The 22,101-nt window shown below is 37.7% G+C and overlaps 1 protein-coding gene across 1 annotated transcript in view; it reads left to right on the forward strand.

Annotated features, from left to right (window-relative positions):
• Positions 1 to 21,194, forward strand: part of LOC140150570 (lysophospholipid acyltransferase 1-like) — a 45,394-nt gene extending 24,200 nt beyond the window's left edge. Inside the window, exons 6-12 of the mRNA XM_072172605.1 lie at positions 2,137 to 2,314; positions 2,701 to 2,791; positions 11,715 to 11,816; positions 12,970 to 13,073; positions 13,870 to 14,067; positions 17,018 to 17,169; positions 17,588 to 21,194. Of these exons, the coding sequence (XP_072028706.1) occupies positions 2,137 to 2,314; positions 2,701 to 2,791; positions 11,715 to 11,816; positions 12,970 to 13,073; positions 13,870 to 14,067; positions 17,018 to 17,169; positions 17,588 to 17,870 (1,108 nt within the window). The 3' untranslated portion in view covers positions 17,871 to 21,194. The remainder of the gene's footprint in view (positions 1 to 2,136; positions 2,315 to 2,700; positions 2,792 to 11,714; positions 11,817 to 12,969; positions 13,074 to 13,869; positions 14,068 to 17,017; positions 17,170 to 17,587) is intronic.
• Positions 21,195 to 22,101: the final 907 nt, after the last annotated feature.

Genomic DNA, 22,101 nt, shown 5'->3' on the forward strand with positions numbered 1-22,101 from the left:
ACAAAGCTGTATTTTGCAGAAAACCCCATTGAAATTGAACAACCAGTTTCAAAGATATTAGCAATTAAAGAGTTTCCAAAACAAGAGGAAACAAAAGGAATTATTTCCTTTGTTTGGCTATATCTCAAAATCAATATTCCCGAGTTCCAACTGATTTTGCTTGATCGCATCACATATATGTATACTTGTGTTGATAAATACATACAAATTGGAATTTTTTGATTGAAAGGATTAATAAGAAAATTATGGAATTTTTGATTTGATTTATTTAGTAAAGTACAAATTTAAGTATTATACAGATTATACATGTACATTAGATTGACAGAAATAATTGTGTTCATATATTATTTCTTTTCTTTACGTAACTATGGAAACCTTGTAAGCGGAATATTTTGCCAATTCAGATAAAATCAACATTTTTGAAATTGCTTTCTAATTACAGATATGAATTAATGTGATATTGGAAAGTTTAGTGAATAAAATTTTTACTTACATTAAAAAAAAATCAAATCTGCTCTCCCTGTGAGGCACCTGCAGATTTCCTGATTTCAGCTGTGAATATCTTGATATTTTTGCTTGAATTTAACAAAAAAATGAAATCAACTGGTCTCAACACAGTGCACTATATAAAAAAAGTTCAAACCCATAAAAGCCTCAGCACACTGATAAAAATGTGCATGAATTTGCATATACTTTATATCACAAGGGGAATGCCTATAACAATGTTGCATATATTCTTTTCATATGATTTATTTGCCATACACAGTCTTAAAATTTGAGTGAGCCAGTAGATTACATATTTACCATGAAGTACTACTACTGGTGATTAAAACCGCAGGTTGTTGTTGCATTATAAACTGAGCTCAAAAAGAAACTTATAATTTTTTACAACGCGTGAATAACAAGGTCATATCTTAAAATACTGTCAATCAAAATGAACCAAAATTACACACAGGATTACTTTAATACTCTACTCAAAACACATGTCAGTAACCAAGCAGTTGTCCAACTGACACAACAGCAAAATGCACTGTCATGGGACAGCTTCCTGGACTTCCTTCACTTTCACAGCCCAACATTTGGCACCCAGCACAAAAAATCTGTGAGAATGCACACAAGATCCTTGCACAGATGATAAAACGGTGCTGCTTTCTGCTTTTCATACACTTTTTCATGAAACAGGGCTGGGCTGTGAATGTGTTCCAGGAAGCTGTTCCATGTCAGTGCATTTTGCTGTTGCGTCAGGTGGATAACTGCGTGGTTACTGACATGTGTTAAAGTAGAGTATTGAAGCTACACCTGTGTGTAATTTGGTAGAATTTGATAGACAGGATTTCAAGATATGACCTTGTGAAAAATTATAAGTTTCTTTTTGAGCTCAGTTTATATAGCAAGCATGCAGGTGTTTCTGTAGGGATTGAGTGAGGCACTCAACATATGTATGGGGTCTCAAATGGAGGCTGTTAGAGCGGAGTGCGTTTTAGAGGAGAGTAGAAACTAGTTGTCAAGAAAAATGGTCAGATGGGAAATATTGTGATTTTGTTTTGTTCATGATAGATTGTCTGATTTCATATGTAAAAGCTGGTTTAAGTGACATTTTCAAACTTTCTGTATTAATTTAAGTTACAATGCTAGCTTTTAAAGGAGGATTTCATGATCCTAGCATCCACTTTTTATGACATTTTCAGTAGATATCCACGAAAAAAGCTTATTCCCAAAATTTCAGTTGATTCCAATTTTGCGTTTGCAAGTTATGCATGATTATGTGTATTATGCTGCTCCATAGGCCACTGTTGTAATTTTGTTCTGGTATAAATTAAAATTTGACAATATTTTTGCTAAACGAATTAATCTGCAAGAAATTTTTGGTACATAAACATTATGTAGCCAGAGGTTCCAGTGATATAAAAATCTCAACTTTTTTTGAGAAAAGTGGGGATGAGGCTGTGGATCACGAAATGCCCTTTTAATTGACACTCTACTTTTAAAAAAAATCAATGTATAAACAGAGGGGGTGGGCATAATACCCAAGTGGTTACGGTAAGTATAAAGGAAAGAAATCAGTATAAAGGGAAGAAATAAAAATGGAAATCAAACACATAAATATTGATGATGTATTTTATACTTTTCATACAGGAAAGTGCCTAATCCCCTGGAGTTCTACAGCTTCATATTCAATGTACCCGGTCTGCTGGTTGGGCCTGTGTGTTACTTTACACATTACATAGAGTTCATAGACGGAACTAATTTTATGCACAGTGTGAAGAATGAGAAAGAAGAGGAGGTCATGGTGTACAAGGAACCATCATCAGTGGTGAGTGAGACCATTATTGGGATACACCAGTTAAAATTTACACCCCCTATGGGAGACATGACCTTAGTCTTCCACCCAGGTAGTGTGAATTTCAAATGGGGTTACCTGAATGCGTGACTCCATTTGAAATTGACAATCCCTGTGTGGGAGATTAAAGTCATGTCTTCAATAGGGGGTGTATGGATTAAAATTAATACAATGAAAACGACCAAACTTAAAGGTGCAAATTATCGTTTGATTTCGGATTCTTGACAAAAAACACTATTTGCTCTCCAAATGGGAGATTCACCATAGCGTTACACACAAGGCCAATTTTGAGTTGCTACTCTTTGGGTATAATCTCTATGGGTTTGCTACAATTTTATAATATTTCTACTCTTTTGCAGCGTGCTGTCACTGGGAAGTTGCTGTTTACTGTTATGTCAGCACTGGTACTCATGCTAGTAGTACCTAGATTCCCTATCTGGGGAAATGTTGGTAAGTAATAGGCCTGGTTTATTCCATATATCACTAAATGTGGGACCTAGTATTTATTTGGTGAGGCGGTTAAGCCACTCTTTGGTTCTGTTACAGGTGTAAACGGTTTGTGGTGATTTATTTCATGTACCGTATAAAATGTACTGTTGGTATATTTAATTCTTGGACATAGGTGTACGTTAGGGTGCATCTATAGCCCCCATAGTTTGCATTATTTTTGTCCATAGCCTTAACATGTTCCACTTGTCCCAAAACTAATTCCTACCAAATTTTATTTAATTCGGAGTTTGTCTAATGGGGCCACCACAGGCTTGAAGTCCGAAAATGGGCTTGTCCATTGAAACGTGTAGTAAAGTGAACTTTGCACTCTAAAAACACACTAATATCCTATATAATGCATGTAATGGGCTATTCCAGAAATTAACGGCACCTACCCTAAAGAAGACATGGGATTCCCAATAAGTTTGCGTTTTCCCATGTCTTCTTTAGGGTAAAAAGCAAATCCTCAGCAATTGCTAGCACCAACATGCGAGGGGGTATGCACCCCCCAACCCACACACACACATTTGAACATGAGAGTCCGTGATCATTATTTTTAGAATCCAATTAAATATTCATAGCTGATTGATCATTGATTATCGGTTATCGACTATCGATTAACACCATCTCAAACGCTGCTTACCAGCGTGCTAAGGTAAGACTGTGATGAAATCCGTAGGCATGATACTCTATGCACTACTGCTGGCTATGATCTGACCTCATTGTTTACGAGGTCAGATCTTAAAAAGATTAAGATTTTCCCATGTCTTCTTTAGGGGTGGGCCAAAAATATCTGGATGCGCCCATATAAAGGCAGGGTCACGTGACACAAAAAGTTCGGACGCTCTGAGAGGCTGTATAGCAATCTTCTGTCACAGTTCCATAACAGGGATTAAAGAGTGAAGTGAAAGCAGCAGGCGGGGTTGGGTGTATGAGGCTATTATTGTCTATGTGTCCAATATTCCAATATAGTTTGTTTATTTCTTTATCATGTAGGCCTACTTGTACACGAAATTAGGGTCAGGGTTAGGATTAGGGTTATGAGTAGCATTAGGGTTAGGGTTTGGGTTCGGAAATCATTTACATGAAGTATCAGCTTAGAATTTGTTTTCGTTTTTTTTTTTTTTTTTTTTTTTAAGTTATTAAGCATATATAAAGATCTTATAAAACGATTTTGAAGAAAATTTATTTTCGAGTACCAATTTTTTCTTGAGAAAAAGGCAGTTTTGTGATTTGTCTTCCATAGATGACAATGTTAAAACTATTTTTGCTGTTATCCGTTTGTCAAAATGGAAACTCGGATGGCTTTCAAAATACAGTACCACGTGCCCACGGATATGATGATTGATATAAAAAGTTTGAAATTTACCATCAAAATCCGTAATAGTTTTCATTTTATACCAAGAGAGATTTTCCAATTCAGAACAAAATATTTGAGCCTCATTTCACGAAAAATGTCATTTTTAAGTTGTTGAAATTCAAAACGGAAACAAATTTCGTTCCTTCAGGTTGCAAGAGATACGATGTGCATAGAAATGATCAAAGAGTGTGCTTTTATAGCACTTTGGAGAAAATCATTTTTTTCAAATTAATGCAGATATCCCGTTTTGGCGTTTGTGTAGGCCTATACATTTTCAAACATTGAAAATGGATAAACTAATGATTGATTATCAATAATCGATAATTGATTATCGATAATCGATAATCAATAATCAATATCGATTATCAATTCCCCTCACCCAACCGCCCCGGAGATCATCCTTAGCAATTCCTAGTTTTGTCGGTTGCGGAGGCCTATACATTTTTCAACAATGAATATGGATAAATTAATGATTGATTATCGATAAATGATGATTGGTTATCGATAATCGATAATCAATAATCAATTATCGATTATCAATTCCCCTCACCCCCCCATGCCCAGAAGGAGATCATCCTTAGCGATTCCTAGTTTTGTCGGTTGCGGAGGCCTATACATTTTTCAACAATGAATATGGATAAACTAATGATTGATTATGGATAATTAATCATCGATAATCGATAATCGATAGTCAATAATCAATTATCGACTATCGATTCCCCCTCACCCCCCCCCCCCCCCCCTACCCAGAAGCAAATCATCCTTAGCGATTCCTTGATCATCATTTGCGTGTTTGGGTTTAACTGAACGTTTATAACTGATTGATCATTGATTATCGGTTATCGACTATCTGTAATTATTTATTCTCCCCACCGCACCAACTCTAGCACTACTTTACAATGGCATCTACTAGCGTGGTGGGAAAAGCTTCTGATTATGAAGTTGGGGGGACCGACGTGAGCTATTCCAGAAATTAACGGCACCTACCCTAAAGAAGACATGGGATTCCCAATAAGTTTGCGTTTTCCCATGTCTTCTTTAGGGGTAAAAAGTCTTTCGTCCTCAGCAATTGCTAGCACCAACATGCGAGGGGGTATGCACCCCAACCCACACACACACACATTTGAACATGAGAGTCCGTGATCATTATTTTTAGAATCCAATTAAATATTCATAGCTGATTGATCATTGATTATCGGTTATCGACTATCGATTAACACCATCTCAAACGCTGCTTACCAGCGTGCTAAGGTAAGACTGTGATGAAATCCGTGGCATGATACTCTATGCACTACTGCTGGCTATGATCTGACCTCATTGTTTACGAGGTCAGATCTTAAAAAAGATTAAGATTTTCCCATGTCTTCTTTAGGGGGTGGGCCAAAAATATCTGGATGCGCCCAATGTATAAATGGAAAGAAGAGGGCCATATGAAACTTAACTTTAATACTCTGCTGTGGGATTTGTTTCTTGGATATTCAGATGAGGGTCAAAGGTCAACAGAGTTCAATGTCAGCAAAGGTCAAAGGTCAACCAAATAAGGTCAAAGGTCAACAATAAACATATAAATGACATTCAGAGCAAAGTAATACTGCATGCTGTCATTGGTCTTTTTTTATCAGTCCTTCCAATAAGATCTTGATCAGGGATTCCACACCTTAGGAAGAGATGATGCAGTACTGTCAGCTAAATTCAAGCAACCTGGAGCTCTCCACAAAGCCAGGTGGATGGCAAAGCTACTTTACTCAGTAAAGATCTGTTTGCTTGAAGCCCAGATTTCACTGCTGCCACAAGGTACAATAACAGCCACCCATCGAGTGCCGAAAGTGAAAGTGGTTGACCTGCTCTTCAGCTGCTGATGCCCCATGGTATGACCTCAATCTGTTTCACAAGCTGCTCATGTATGAGGCTGTGAATCCAGCCATATCTTCAAGTGGAATTGAAGCTTTGAAACATCACCTATGGTACTTGACAGGAGAGATGGTGCCCCTTGCACTGTTTAGTGATATAGTGCCCACAGATGAGCGACGTGCACTCGCTGATAAACTCCTTGCAGTTAAACCTGCAGTAGACATCTTAGCACCTAAGAAGCGGATTGGATTATCCTTTGGAAAGCCTGAGTTTCCAACCAACATCACCGCTGCAACATCTCTTGGAGACTTGGTCAATGAGGACTCATGGTTTACTATATCCACATCTTGCAAATAAACACTGACTTTCTCACTGAAGGTTTCTCCAGCATCCTTTGCCAACATTGGAGCCATCAATGTTATCAATGACTGTGCAGAACGCAGTGTAAAGTTTAGTGCGGACGACTTGGATGCAGCAAGAACGGAAAAGCACTACCAAAATACACTATAAGTTCAAACTAAGCCGCAAGAACGAACCAAATCTCCGAAAGCGCAAATCTAACACTGATGATTAAAACCAGACTCCTCATGAGCACTGAACTTCTTAATGAATGTAATAGCGAGTACTGAAAATAGCATTTTAGGATTGTAAAACTCTTTTACGTAAGGCAGCTATTACTTGATACAGCAATCAAGACTGCAAACATAGCTGCCATTTACAAAAGAAATATGCAAATGTATTGAGAATACGGCAGCTATAATAAACCACACAAAGTATATGAATCAAAATAGCTGCCTTATGAAATTGTGGTATGGCTTATCATAAATGTTCTGATGGCTGGTGGCCCCATAGGACGAGGTCCGATTTCGATGAAATTTTGTGTGAGGTATTTATTTTGATAGTGGAACACATTTATGCTATGGGTTAACATTTTAAAAATAGAGGGGCTATAGATGCACCCTAGTGTACGTGCCAGGCATCAAGTCAATGGTTGTGCCTATTTCACAGGAGCTCTGACCTCATCAACAGGCTGCTTAGGCCTAAAAAAAATTGGAAGACCTGAGCGCAAGAAGACCGTAAGTCCACTTGGCCCCTCAACATGTATACACTAAAGTTACGTATAGTTTCTTAGGGTTTTATAATGTTTAATACATGTTCCAGGGTGAAAGCATCATGAAAGGTTGTGAAAGATTTGTTTTGGCCCTGAACATGTATAAAACATTACCAAACTGTACTGAAACTATACGCAACTTTAGTGTATACATGTTGAGGGGCCAAGTGAACTTCTGGTCTTCTTGCATTCAGGTCTCCATTTATTGTTTGATTGGCGTAACATAAAAAAAAATTAGGGTAGGTAGGTCGGATTGAGTCGTGTGTAGTTCACATGTTATACACTTGTGGGATACACTCATTACTTTCATATGAGACCTGCTTCCACAAAACCCGGAAAAAGTCACCGTTGTCTATATTGAAATAAAATTTCCAGTGCAGTAGTTGTAGTCCTTGCCCCTATAATATACATATCTTACTTGTCACCAATGTGCTATAATATTTGAGAAAAATGCAAAAATAGGCACAAAATTGGACGGGGGTGTAGTACCTCCTTAATGATATATCATTTTAAAGCTGACAATCTGATTTACATGTAGACATATCTCTAATCATAATTTCCCGACTTTATGCGGGTATCGTGGGAACAGATACATGCAACCAGTGATCTCATCATCTTGGGGAATTCACTTTGCAGTTGCAATGGGCTATTCCATATACAATACTCACTCCAGTTGTGGAAGATATGAGTTAAGGCATAATACAGGGGGAGTATGGGTTTCAAAATGATTAACTCTGAACAATTACATTTGAAAAACATACTCCCCCCGTGGAAGAATTTCCAAAATCTTCCACAGGGGTAGTGTGGATTTCAACTGGAATAGCCCAATGTGCAAAGCTATAGATAGAGTTTTGGAATTAAATCTAATACTGGAACTTACTTTTTGCAACTATTGCGACGTTGCGTCTGGAACCACCAGACTTCATCAGGCAACTGACCCGTTGGACTGGTCACATGATAGACGGCTAGGTATCGACCCGATGGCCCGGTCCCATGCATGAGATAAATTGAAGCGGAGTCCCCTTTCTTGTTCAGTGACGGTTGCTCAATGCGTTCCCAAATGGCTTCTTTTATGCCTCTCCTATGCCATTGTTCCTCCTTATCAAGAATAACGACTTCCTCATTCTTAATTGAGTGTCCAGTGTCCTTTAAATGGAGGTAAACAGCGGAGTTTTGCGCTTCGTTGGTACTTGGTCTCCTATGTTGACCAATGCGGGTTTTAACGCCTGTTTGGTTTCTCCAACATAAGCCGCAGAGCAATCGGTATCACCGCACACAACTCCGTACACTAAGTTTGAGCGTTTGTCCTTCGGTTGCTTGTCCTTCACATTCACAAGTTTCCCGCGAAGCGTGTTAACTGGTTTGAAGGATGTTGAGATTCCAAAGGATTTGAAGTGGTTCTTCACGCCTAGCCATACCTAGCCGTCTATTACGTGACCAGTCCAACAGGTCAGTTGCCTGATGAAGTCTGGTGGTTCCAGACGCAACGTCGAAAATAGTTGCAAAAAGTAAGTTCCAGTATTAGATTTAATTCCAAAACTCTTGTTTGAAACTACTGGATGACTAAGAACATTCACTCATTTGTCAAAGCTATAGATAATAAGGGAGTTTTGATGATTGGCGAACATCTAGTCCTGAATTGAAGAAGATAAATTGAACTTGCACAACCTCTTCATATTAATGCCCTGCGGTGCAACCTGAAAATTCCAAAATACCCTGGACCAAATTGAAAGTGGATTAGATTGAAAATTTTTAAAATCTATGCGTTGGAGCGAATCGGGAATAAATAGATGGGTTGGGCCAGGTCAAGGGTGAGTAATCTTTCAGTTTGGGTCGGGATCAGCAAAAACAAAATATACTATAGAAAAATTATCAAATTCGTGTACATCGTGGAACACACTCTTTGCGTGGCTGTGCGTAGTAAGCAGTTGTACGCAGATAGCCTCACTAATATGGACGGGTAGAGGAGCGTTGTACGCGTGTGTAGTTAGCATGATTAGTCGCTGAGTAACAAGCGTAGTTGAATGTTCCACGATGTACACAAATTTAATATTTTTTCTATAAATACTAATATAATATTAAATAAACGTACAGATGTTTCCATCCGTGATGCGAGAACTGAGTGAGAAATTAAACTGTGTTTGCTAACCTGAGTGGGAGTGCATGTAATATGGCATGCATAATTCATCATTCTTAGTTTTCAATTTACATTTGATCTGGAAAAGGCAAGCACGACTTGGGATGAGGCTAGCACAAGTTTGGATCTGCCGGTCCGGTGTGCCAAAAAATCAAATAGGTTCGGATTGGGCGCGAAAATTCCAAATTGTTCAAGATGGGTCGGACCACATTGGGAGAATGGCAGGACTGTGGTGGAAAAAATCTCGTCCCGCAGGGCATTAGTTCATATAGGCTGTCCAAAATAGGATTGTGATACTGATAATTTGCACCTTACAATTTTGAAACTACAGTGGAAACTCATTAACATGAAATCTGTTAACACCAAATTCCTGATAAAACAAAATGGTTTTCAAGTCCGTCGCATATATTTTATGCATTATTAACACCCGATAATACAAAATCCTGTTAACACAAACTGATATCCAAAGCCCTGACAATTGTGTTAAGGAGGTTCCACTGTATATTTATTTAAAAACATTGAAATGTTATATAACCCTAAAAATATATAGGCCTATCAGCAGAGCAGTGTTGTCATGAGTCATGACCTTTACCCCACCAACATGACCCAACATGACCAAGACTGTGGTTTACACCCTCTAAAGGAAGTCACCAAACTATGTACACAAAGTAGGTCAATCCATTTCGCATGCAAATTTTGATGGCCATAAGTATTTGTTAGTGTTGGACAGGAAGTTCCTAAAAGCCTAGCTGAACTTGACAGTGTACAAATATTATATGGTTAGAGGGGAAATAATGCAAACTATGTTTCCCGAGGTACTGGCTATGGGCCTACATTTGTATCACCCTGAACCCGGAGGGTGAGGGATTATAGGCTCATAGTCAGTACAGAGGGAAAAATAATTGCCCTGTTTCCCTGATATAAACCATGTAGTATTTGTTTTATTACATCAAACTTTTGATTTGGGGATGAGGTTGTCATCTAGATATGGAAAACTATCAACAGGGAAATAGGCTTTGTCATTTACGACTAACCAATAAAGTGGCCCGATTTGCTCGTGAATATTTATGAGGTGTAATGATAACATAAATTTATGTTATATGTACTATTTATGGTATACCATGATACAAACTTACCACTACCATGAGTGTCAAAATGCAATAGTAAAAACAGAAATGGCACTATGGGGGTCACTTGATATAAGTGGAATTTTAGGCACAACCTAAAAGTACCCTCCCGTAAAATTCTCACCAGCAAATAAGGGCACAGAAACTTCATTCTCATTGGGATTTCAGAGGAGGGAGCTCTGTATTTGCTCATGAAATTTACCCCCAAGGTAAAGGAGCCAAAGTGCACCATTAGGCAAATCTTTACGGTATTGCACGGCTGACAACAACGGTACAAACCATTTGCCAATAGGGTGCGGGCATTTGCAAAAATTCAAGAATTACCTAATTTTTGACATGATGTCAGACAATTTTAGTGCGTGATATTAAATAAAAGTTTCAAAAATATTTCAATTGTTAAAACACATTTAGGTTCTGATGATTCATTCAATGTCATAATTGTTGTTTAAACATGTGATCACTTCAACATTCCATCTTCAGTTTTTTTTTTGGGTATGGTTGTGTTTTCTACTATGATCATGTTTTTTTTGGTGTGTCTGTGTAGGTGAGGTGTGGGGGAGGTATACGAGGGTGTGTGTATGGGGTGTGGGGTGTGTCCACAAATATGTGAAACACCAGAAGGTAGTAAATTTCAAGCAGGGGTAGCGCGAGCACAAAAAATCAAGGGGTCCAATTTAATTTTTTGGACCCTTTGGTACAGGTCTGCAAAACCAACATTTAAGGGGTCCGGTGAGAATTTAAGGAGTCCATCTGTCCGAAATTCTAAACTTCAGAACTTGTCAAATATTCCAGTGAAATTATTAGTGTTGTTGGCCTATGGTGATTCAAAAGATTTACTGATCTTTTTATTTTTTTATTTTTAATTGATGATTTATGCCTCTGTGCATCGTGAAATTAAGGAGTCCATACAGTTTTTATCTGACCCTTTGGTCACATTCAACTTGAGATTTAAGGAGTCCAAAATGGGCAAAATAAAAAAATAAGGAGTCCCTGGACGCGCAAACTCCTTAAATGCGACCTGATTTCAAGTATTACATGCAAAAGGGCACACTATTTGGGGTATATATTTAATGAGGGATTTTGAGTTTTATTCCGTTATCTTTTGTAAACAAACTGAAAATTGAGCTTGATAAAGTCAGATTGAAGTCTTATAATGTACTGTTTTACTTTTAGTCTATGCTTCGTTTTAGTCCAGGTCATGCATATTTGGTTGTAGATTCCCAAGATTTGATGTATTTTCAACAAGTTTTCGTTGGTATCAGTGAAGCTAAATTGGCTGTATTCCTTATTCCTTGCAGATGATGACTTCATTAACAACAGATCAATGTTGTACAAGATTGCATTCTTGATGTTATCCATTGAAGTAGCCAAATCTAAATACTTTTTCGCCTGGGTCTGGGGTAAGTAGTTCTTTACATTTTCATGATGTAAAAAAAGCCTGTTTTTACCTGGGGCACTTGACATTGAGGGTATCATCCATGAACATGGACTTTCAAAAAGCACCTTAAACATGTATGAACATTGATCTGAAAAAGCACCCTTGTCATTTCTATACAACTGGAAAACAAGGTCAGAATGTTTGCACAAGGTCATAAAGGTTACCTGATTTCATGTAACATTTTTTTCAAAGGACCCTAAATACTGTATTGTTTGTAATAAACGCCCCGGGGGCGTTGCATTTTTCCAAAAGGGGGGTGTTTATTGAAGGTGAATTGTCAGTGAAAAAAACTTAAAAATCTGGTTAAATTTCCCGATAGTGCTCCTGTAGAAAAGAGGGATTTACGGCAATACTAATGGCAACGCCCATGGAAAATATCATTTTCGTGGTAAATATGATCAAAATTACACCCGTAATTACATCATCAAGCAAGAATCTAGCGAAATTCTACCATAATTAGGCAATGGAATGGATGAAAGTGTGAGTCATAACAGGTTTTGTCCATGCAATTTACCGAACGTCCCTGACAAGACTGACTGACTGATGCCAGTTTTAAGCTTACTCACACGATATAGCATGGAATTTTTATTGGAGGGGGGCGTTTATTAGAGGGGGAGCATTTATTACAAACAATACGGTACATGATTTATTAGCAAGGCACCCTTTTCTCAATTGTGCTTGTTTTAGACACCTATTCATGTTTACAGTGCTTTTCTCTTGAAATTGACCCTTTTTACATGGATCTTTGACCATGAATGATACCCACCCGTCAATGACCAGTGGTGACCCCTGGATGTTTGTAGGTAGGATATTAGTAGAATGAACAATTTTCAGATCCACATGTGTGTGACTGTGATACATGATTCTTTCTTCTCTGAGATACATAAGATATAATGTAGTCCCATATTTGTTGATTCATAAAAATAAGACCACAACTAATTCTTCATTGAAGAGATTCATCAGGATTGTCTATATAAATTATTACTAGAGTTCTCATAACAAATCCAGGTACTCACAATTAGTAGTGAAACGTCACTACTAATTGTGAGTACCTGGATTTGTTATGAGAACTCTAGTAATAACACAACTAATTCTGTTTACACTTGACATTTCAGCGGACGCAATCAACAATGCCGCCGGTATTGGATTTAATGGTTACGATAAACATGGCAAACCAAAATGGGATGGCGTCACAAATATCAGAATATGGAATTTTGAGGTGAGACACAACTTTTTAAAGTGCAAAATAGGACTCGCTTCTTATACCAGGCTTGGTTTCTCATTTAGGTAGAGCATTGAGTTATAGTTCCTAATAAGTAGAACTTAGTGTGTACCATATACAGGGTTCCCAGCCACTCAAAGAAATCAGGCAAAATGTAAATCCATTTTCCAACTAGGGAAAACTCAGGGAATTAAAGAAAAAACAGCCAAATCGGGGAAAACTCAGGGAATTTTAACGAATGAATTTTTTCGACTGATACAGTGCCCTGGCAAACGGTGAATTTTCACAATGCTGGTAAAGTGGAAGTTTCTTTCATGGAATTTTAGAAATTTGTCAGGGAAATTTCAGGGAAAAATCAGGGAATTTTGTTTTTGTGTAATGCTGAGAAGCCTGATTGAAATACAGTTAGTGGTGCTTATATGATTTTTTTCTGGGGAGGGGGATGTCGAGGGGTCAGTGACACAAAGACAGACTCCATTTTGGCCATTCTGAGAAAAAATGAGTTTAAAGATAATGCTCCACATTGACTTATTTAGTTAAGTCTATGTTTCGAAAGTGCTCATGTTTCTCGATATGGCCTATCTTAAATGTTAGTGTCCTTCAAAATTGTAAATTTATTTTCATTGTTCTGATACTGCACTTGAAATTGCTCTGCATCAGATGAATTGCACTGAAACATTCAAAATGGGGTGCAAAAGTGCAATAATTTGAACACAGGTGAATCATGTCATATATATTAGTTGTAGTCCCTCAGCAATCAAACAGTAAACTTGATATTTCATTCTCGTTTCAGACGGCTACAAGCTTGAAGGTCCTAGTGGACAGCTGGAACGTAACAGGTTCCACATGGCTTAGACACGTCTGCTACGACAGAGTACCATTTCAGAAACAGTTAATAACGTTTGTCTTATCCGCTGTGTGGCACGGCTTCTATATGGGTTATTTCATCACATTCTTATCAGCTTCATTATTTGTGACGGCTGCAAAGAAGGTAAGAGGAGATTCCTAGGATGCATAATATTAAATCCAGAGAACACGGACTCCCTATACTGCCACTGGTGTACAGTAGCGCTGTCAGCTATGGGGGAAAATTGGGGATATTCAGGCCCATGGCAACGGTGTCGGGAAAAAATGAAAACAATCAGCATCTCATCTGAAGGTAGTGTGCTTAGGTCCCATCAAGTGCATCTATCAAATGCGTCTAGTATGTAATGTCACGCTCACATAACAATAATTGCCTCGAGCCCATCCCAAGCGAAACCGAATACCCCCAATTTGCATGCGGGTATCAACATGGCGATTGAGTCCAGGTTCTCTAGTTTTAATTCTGTGATTGGATGTGATCATTTCTGAGCCTATGCTGGAATTCTTTTTATGCACATGTGTTAGGGGGTTATTGTGATAGTGTATTCGCCAGCGAAGTGGCTACATAACTCCCTGGTAACTGGATCACACACCTTTTGGAATTGGTAGACATGCCATAGACTTTGTGTTGCGATCATTTCGATCGTGGTGCAGAACAAAAAAGCGTGGTCCAGTTGACATAGTGATAATCGGATTACACGTAACACTTCGCCGGCAAATTCCTTCTGTGTGTGTATGTTTATGTATTTTCATGCCTCCACCGCGAGGCATACTGTTTTTGCAATGTCCGTGCTTCCGTCCTTCCGTGCTTCCGTCCGGATGCCATATCTCGGGCATGGATGGGCGGATTGACTTCAGATTTTCAGGATAGGTGGGTCATGGTCAAAAACTCTGGCTACTTTTTTTTGGGTGAGGTTCAAGGTCGTATACCGAGGTAAAAGGTCATTTGAGGTCAGGGGCTCATTTTCCTTATTTACCTCTTTTCTCAGAGACTAGGGGTCGCATGTTCCTCAAACTTGGTGGGTGGGTGCATCTTGACCCCAGGCAGAACAAGTTTGTATTGGTTAGTGGGTCAAGGTCACCTGAGGTTATGCAGGGGTCATTTGAGGTCAAATTAGCAAAAACTGTCATATGGCCATGAAACTTGGTAAGTATAGTCAACATTTAGAGCCGAATTTTTGGAAGGTCATTTGGGGTCACCCAGGGGTCATCTGAGGTCAAGTGAGTAAAACTGTCGTATGGGAATGAAACTTGGTGGGTACAGTCAACATTTAGAGCCAAATTTTTGGAAGGTCATTTTGGGGTCACCAGGGGTCATCTGAGGTCAAATTAGTAAAAACTATCTTATGGGCATGAAACTTGGTGGGTACAGTCAACATTTAGAGCCAAATTTTTGGGAGGTCATTTTGGGGTCACCAGGGGTTATTTGAGGTCAAATTAGTAAAAACTGTCATACGTACATGAAACTTGGTGGGTACAGTCAACATTTAGAGCCAAATATTTGGAAGGTCATTTTGGGGTCATCCGGGGTCACCCAGCTTTGTATCAACTTGTGAGTACGTGCCACATCACTCCCTTTGGTGGAGGCATCACGGTCGACGCTTTGCGTCGAAAACCGCGACATCCGAGAACCGCGGTCCATCTAGTTAGGATTTGTGTTATTTCCTGACTTTAGAGCCAGAAGTATTGCAATACTTGTTTTATTCTGTGTGTATATCTATGATTTTGGTGAAGCTTTATATATTAAAAAGAAAAAGAGCACTCTTGATTGAATAAAATGTCATTGATGCCATTTATTCTGTCGTGCATCTGGTGCAGGGCTGCTACTATAAACAGGCAATTTATTTCTTTGATATTGTTCAACTTTGTCCTTGAATTGAACTTGAAATGTTGTGTGTGACGTGAAAAGATATGGCAAAATGGGCTATTCCATTTAAAATCCACAACCCCTGTGAAAGATTTTGGTAATATCTTCCACAGGGGGAGTATTAGACTTCTCCGTAGTCCACTTGCCCATTTTGCATACTCTGGCTATTACATTTGAGCATAAAACTCTGATTTATATTGATTTGTGTGCAACTGATAGATTTTCACATCTGTATCTGATCTTTTCAGTCACCGCACTCCCTCTGTTTGTTAGCTTCCCAAGTGGACTACTGACTTTGCCTTGCGGTTAAGATTTTTAACACGGGACTCTATGGAGAGTTAGGCCAATTTCTGGCCTAACTAAAATTAGCCATGATGTAATGCATCTTTAAATGGATCTGCCTTGTGATTGGTCGCCCATATCTCGCTATGGTTTAAATCTTCCGGGCCCGCGCCATTACCATTAACTACACCGTACACAACTATCTGTTGTATTTGCGGCGCTTTTGTATTGACGCGAAAGTTAATCTCTCATCAAACATCTAGCGTGTCTTGTACTATACCATGCTTAGTACTTGTGGTTAATGGACTGATAAACAAGTATGCTTGACAGTGTGTTTTAGAGAGCAAAGTGCGGGGCAAAGTTCTGCTTAAAATTCAAAGTCCATAGTCGGATTTTCGTGGTTCGCTACGGTATCAATAAACTGGTAGATTCAAAAATCAGAATTGTTCAGTATTAAAGTGAGCCATTATAATTATGCAAGATAATGTTGCATTCAATTACTTTTATTGTCACTAATCATCTGATATTCTTAATTCTTTATGACCATTTTGCTATTGAATACTTTAATTTTAATAAACATCAGTATAATTTTGAGTTCAACGAAATGGGTTCATCATGACCCATTATGAATAACATATTTTTAAAATTAAAAAAAATTAAAATTCCATTTAAAACACATTAGCAGCTCTATTTGAAACTCATCCTCTCTTTGTGGAAGATTCAGGTTGAATCATTCTCAGAGGGTGTATGAAATTCAAATGGAGTTGCCTAATGTGCTCATTCCATTTGAAATTCATACTCCCCCTGTGGAAGATACTTCCAAAATCTTCCACAGGGGGAGTGTGGATTTTAAATGTAATAGCCCAGTGCTTTTATTGTATATCCTTTTTAACCTTGATTGTATATTTTCTTTGTGTTGTGATTACAGGTTCGCATTAATTTAAGACACCACTTCCAGTCATCGGTAGGCCTCAGCAGATTATACGATGTCCTCACATGGGCGTGCACCCACCTCTGTCTTGCATATTTCATTGCACCATTCACTTTCTTGAGATGGGATCCATGTATTAAATATTTCAAGTAAGGCAATTACATCAATTTATTGTTGATTTAACAGTTTTAACCTGCGAGCAAAAGTTGCTCCAGGTCGTCATTAGAAATTGACTTTTGAAGTTGAGTTCAATGTTTATATTACTTGACCATCCCATAATAATAGATGTGACCTCACTAGCGTAGTAATGAAAGCATCTCCTTTGGTTGTATTCGCCATAGAAGTGATGATGTAACAGGGTTAACTACCATAGCAATACATGTAGATGAATACAAGTTTTGAATATATTGCCCTGCACTACAACGTTCACGCGAAACGACACAGGTTCCTGTAATTGATTGCGAATTTGAACCCCTGTACAGCCAGAATGGGAAGCATTCGTCTTCTTCAGTTATGTTTTTTAAAACAAAATGTACTGATGTACACTCTTATCATTATCATTTTCAGTTCACTGTATTGGTTCCTGCACATACTGGCCATTGCAGCTTTATTCCTTCCCGGCAGACGACGCACAAAACCACCATCAGAAGAAACCAGCAAGAGGCCAGAAGTTCTGAATCACAATCTCCCACCACACATATCCGAGTCATTCAACGGTAGCCTGCAATTTGAGGACAAGAAAGAAGCGGTGAAAAGGGAATGGGCGAATCAAGAACAAGTGATTTGTATATTTTATGTGTTTATTTATTCATGCTTGTCATATCAGTTATGGTCGGGTGCTAGAGGTTGAAAGATGAAGACCTCTGATAAAAAAATGATGAAAATTATGTGTGTAACCTCCAATATATCTGCGCAAATAAAATTTGTTTCTAACAGAACCGTTATGCTTATAAATCAGCATCAGACTCTTTAAAAAAATTAATGAAATCAAAAACAAATATTTACGAATTTTTTGATTGAGGGATTATGAAAAAAATGCATTAATATTCAATTTTTGTTTGTAGTTTTGTAAAACATTGTCAACAAAATTTGTGATTTAGAAACCTCAATGACCTTAAATAAGAAAAGGAAAATAATTTTTTGTTATTCTTTTATTTTGTACATTCTTTCAATTCTACAAAACTGCCCATGCACTATTTACTACTATAAAGAAGTTTGAATTTGTATATAAACTGAGCTCAAAAAGAAACTTATAATTTTTCACAAGGTCATATCTTGAAATCCTGTCAGTCAAATTCTACCAAAATTACACACAGGTTTACTACAATGCTCTACTCTTAACACATGTCAGTAACCAAACAGTTATCCAACTGACACAACAGCAAAATGCACTGACATGGAACAGCTTCCTGGACCACATTCACAGCCCAGCCCTGTTTCATGAAAAAAGTGTATGAAAAGCAGAAAGCAGCACCGTTTTATCATCAGAGCAAGGATCTTGTGTGCATTCTCACAGATTTTTTGTGCTGGGTGCCAAATGTTGGGCTGTGAAAGTGGAGGAAGTCCAGGAAGCTGTCACATGACAGTGCATTTTGCTGTTGTGTCAGTTGGACAACTGTTTGGTTACTGACATGTGTTTTGAGTAGAGTATTAAAGTAATCCTTTGTGTAATTTTGGTTCATTTTGATTGACAGTATTTTAAGATATGACCTTGTGATTCACAAGAAAATTATAAGTTTCTTTTTGAGCTCAGTTTACATCAATGTAATCTGCTGGAATACATTTATGCAAATTTGTGAAGTAAACTTAACCCCCTGAACACTACCTGCCGATCTAAAATTGCCTCTTATTGGTCAATTACATGATATCTTCACTTTAATCACCAATCAGAATGGAGCTTTGCAAATAATTCACCCCAATTTTTTTGCGTGGTGAAATTATTCTAACAATGTTGCTGATTGGGCCAATTGATAATGAAAACTTCTTTTAGGCCAATCGGCAGGTAGTTCTCATGGGGTTAATTTGAATATATTCAATGTTAGTGCAATTCTTAATTGGGGCATTGGATAATAGTCAGCTGAACGACGAGTAAAAAATGGGGCGGAGTGATGGGCAATGTTGAAACGTTTTGGTAATCCTAATTAACAGTAGTTAATAATCCTGTCTTTCCAGGTTAGGGCATGGGAGTAGTAATGCATCGAAAACAAAAGACAGGACTTTAGTTTTGAGACGTATGTTTCAGTAGTAATTTATATGGTGACGGTTGTGGAAGTTGATTGTCAAAACACAATAAATGAAGAAATACAAATTATAATGATTTGCTTTGGCATTATATCCCAATGTGAAAATTGTAAAATATTCTTGCGTACGCGTAGTGTGCGACTATGCGCATATCGAAAGTGAGATATAACATGGCTCAGATACATGGATAATCGAATCAGATTGCCAAGATAACTGTTTATGATTGTGCTTTAAAAAGCATTTGACCAAAAAGTAGGCAGTTTTATTCTTTCTTTGATTCGCATTTTGAAGACTCAAAAACTTCATAATACTCCATAAAAGTTATGAGGGGACCCACCTTTTTGGATTGTCATTCATTGGGACCAAAATAAATGGACCTTCAGCATTTTTGTGTGGCAGTTAAGCGTGAATGTGTGCCTCATACGTTTGTGCGTGAAGAACATTAGGCATAATCAACAAATTTGCACTTGTTTCGAACATAAGGCAGTCTCGGCTTGAGACAGGGTAGTAATATGCACACCCTAAGAACTAAACTGGAACAGCAACATGGGGAAAAGAATTTTTGAGTTGTGAGGTATATGCTCTTCAACTTATCAATGGCGTACATGCAAGCCTGTTGAAATTTATACAATGCAGTTTTTGCAACAATAGTAGACGAGATCTTTCTGCCAACTGAAATATTTAGAATTGGTGTATACAAAGCTGGTAACAATTTGTTTACAATTTATGAAGTGTATTAGGCAAAAAAAGTTCTGTTTCCAGTAGGTGGCCGAAATCATCAATGAACACAAAAATTTTATGGATTTTTCAAATAAAAACCAGATGTGGTACAATTGCTTGAAAATAATCCCAAAATGTTAACAGACTACGGAAACAAACTCTTTTTAATGCGTGTTGCATTATATATTATTTTTTTCCCTATTTCAATTAACCATTTTTTTTTTTTCGTATAAGAAATTAGCTTTCCAGATATTTTGATAAGTTTAGGCAATTGTCATTTTTATTTTTCATTACTTTGTGATTTTGGTGGAAGCGAATATAATATATTTTTGAAATGTAGCAGAATGTGGCTAATTTTCCTCTTGATGTGAGTGAGTTATAAATCTCTTCCTGAGGAATTAAAGCCATATTGTAACATTTGCAGAGGAGGACACAATTATATAATTGTCACAATTTAGAATTTTACACAATTGAAATGTACTTTAATAAACTAACATACCCTGCAAAAATTAAGGCCTTGGGTTTTGATTTTAAAAAAATGTGTCCTGTCATTGTATTATTCTTATGATCAAAATATTAGTTGAATGCATACGCGATGTTCATAACACTGTACGTACATGGCGTATGGGATGGTCATAACACATCAATAGGACCGACCTCTCGGTCACCATAGACGGAGTGACATGCATGGGTGCTGGAATAAAATGGCGACTTTCTTTGTTTTGCCTCATTTGTTTGGCTCAAAATTAAAGTGGGCATTTCTGTGAGTGAAACTAACATTTGGTAGACAAGGAATCCATTTCTTATGCAAATGTTACAATATGGCTTTAAAACTGAAAATTGTAAGAAAATGGTGCACAAGAAAACAAACCTATACACACCTTTGTGCAAAGAGAGTTTGTATTGCTTTCCAATGAATGTAAAGTGCAGAGTTCCAGATAGAGATGGAGTGAACTTTGACCTTGAAAGGGAGACATTGCATGGTTGCAGTGTTATTTTTTTTTACATAAAACAAAGGACTTCCATATTTCTGTGTATAACATATCATGTAGTAGGTAACTGTGGAATGGGCTAGTCAAGTTAAAATCCATACACCCTCTATGGAAGACATTACCTTCATCTTCCACACAAGGGGTGTAGATTTCAAATGGAGTCACTCGTTCAGGTAACCCCATTTGAAATTTGCACTCCCTGTGTGGGAGATTAAGGTCATGTCTTCAAAGAAGTGTATGGTTTTCTTCCGTAATAAACCAATGATGAATTGATCAGTAGTCTCTTTCTGTGGCAATGTAATGAGTTGATTGAATGATCTTCAACTGTCTTCATTTTGAGATGTTTTTGTCTTTTGAATGTGTTCTTACAATTTTTGCAATAAAGCTGGCGAAATGATCATTGCTTGGATACAGCAACTGTGGGTAACAAGCAACCTCTTTGAGGTGTAATAAAAAGCTTCTTTGGAGTGATTTAAGCAAAAAGCATAATAGAGGCTGTCAGTGTGACGTCACAGTGGTCATCTGGTGGGTATGTGGGTACTAGTAATTCTGTTCAAAGTTTCAGGGCATGAACAACAGGTGAATTAGGTATAGAGCAATACCAGCAGTCAGTTAATCTATAGAGGTCAATCCTAAGCAAGTGAATGAGGAGCTCGGGGGTACTAATCATGTATACAAACACTATTGTCATGAGACACGCTTGAAAAACGCTGACGGCCTCTATAGTTATAGCCCATTAGGTCAATTTGAATTGAGGACACCAGTGGAAGAGAATGCCGCCATCTTGATTCGGTGTTCGTTTACGTATTATACTTGGATGCCTACAACCCATCCAATTCAAGCAGGCGCATGTAACATAAATGCAAGATGTATAATTTATGTAAGAACAAATTTTAAAAGGCATGTAGGGTCTCATATGTGCATTCAGTTTTGAAGTGAAAGATTGCCTTGTTATATCATGTATTAATGTATGTAATTTTTGTTAAAGCTTAGTGATTTACATTTGGGCTGTTCTAGTCGAAATCCATACACTCCCTGTGGAAAAAATGAACTTAATCTCCCACACAGGGGTTGTAGATTTCAAATGGAATCACCCATTCAGGCATAGACCATAATTGTCTATGATTC

Source organism: Amphiura filiformis, chromosome 4, assembly GCF_039555335.1.
Source record: "Amphiura filiformis chromosome 4, Afil_fr2py, whole genome shotgun sequence".
In the NCBI taxonomy this organism is placed as follows: Eukaryota; Metazoa; Echinodermata; class Ophiuroidea; order Amphilepidida; family Amphiuridae; genus Amphiura; species Amphiura filiformis.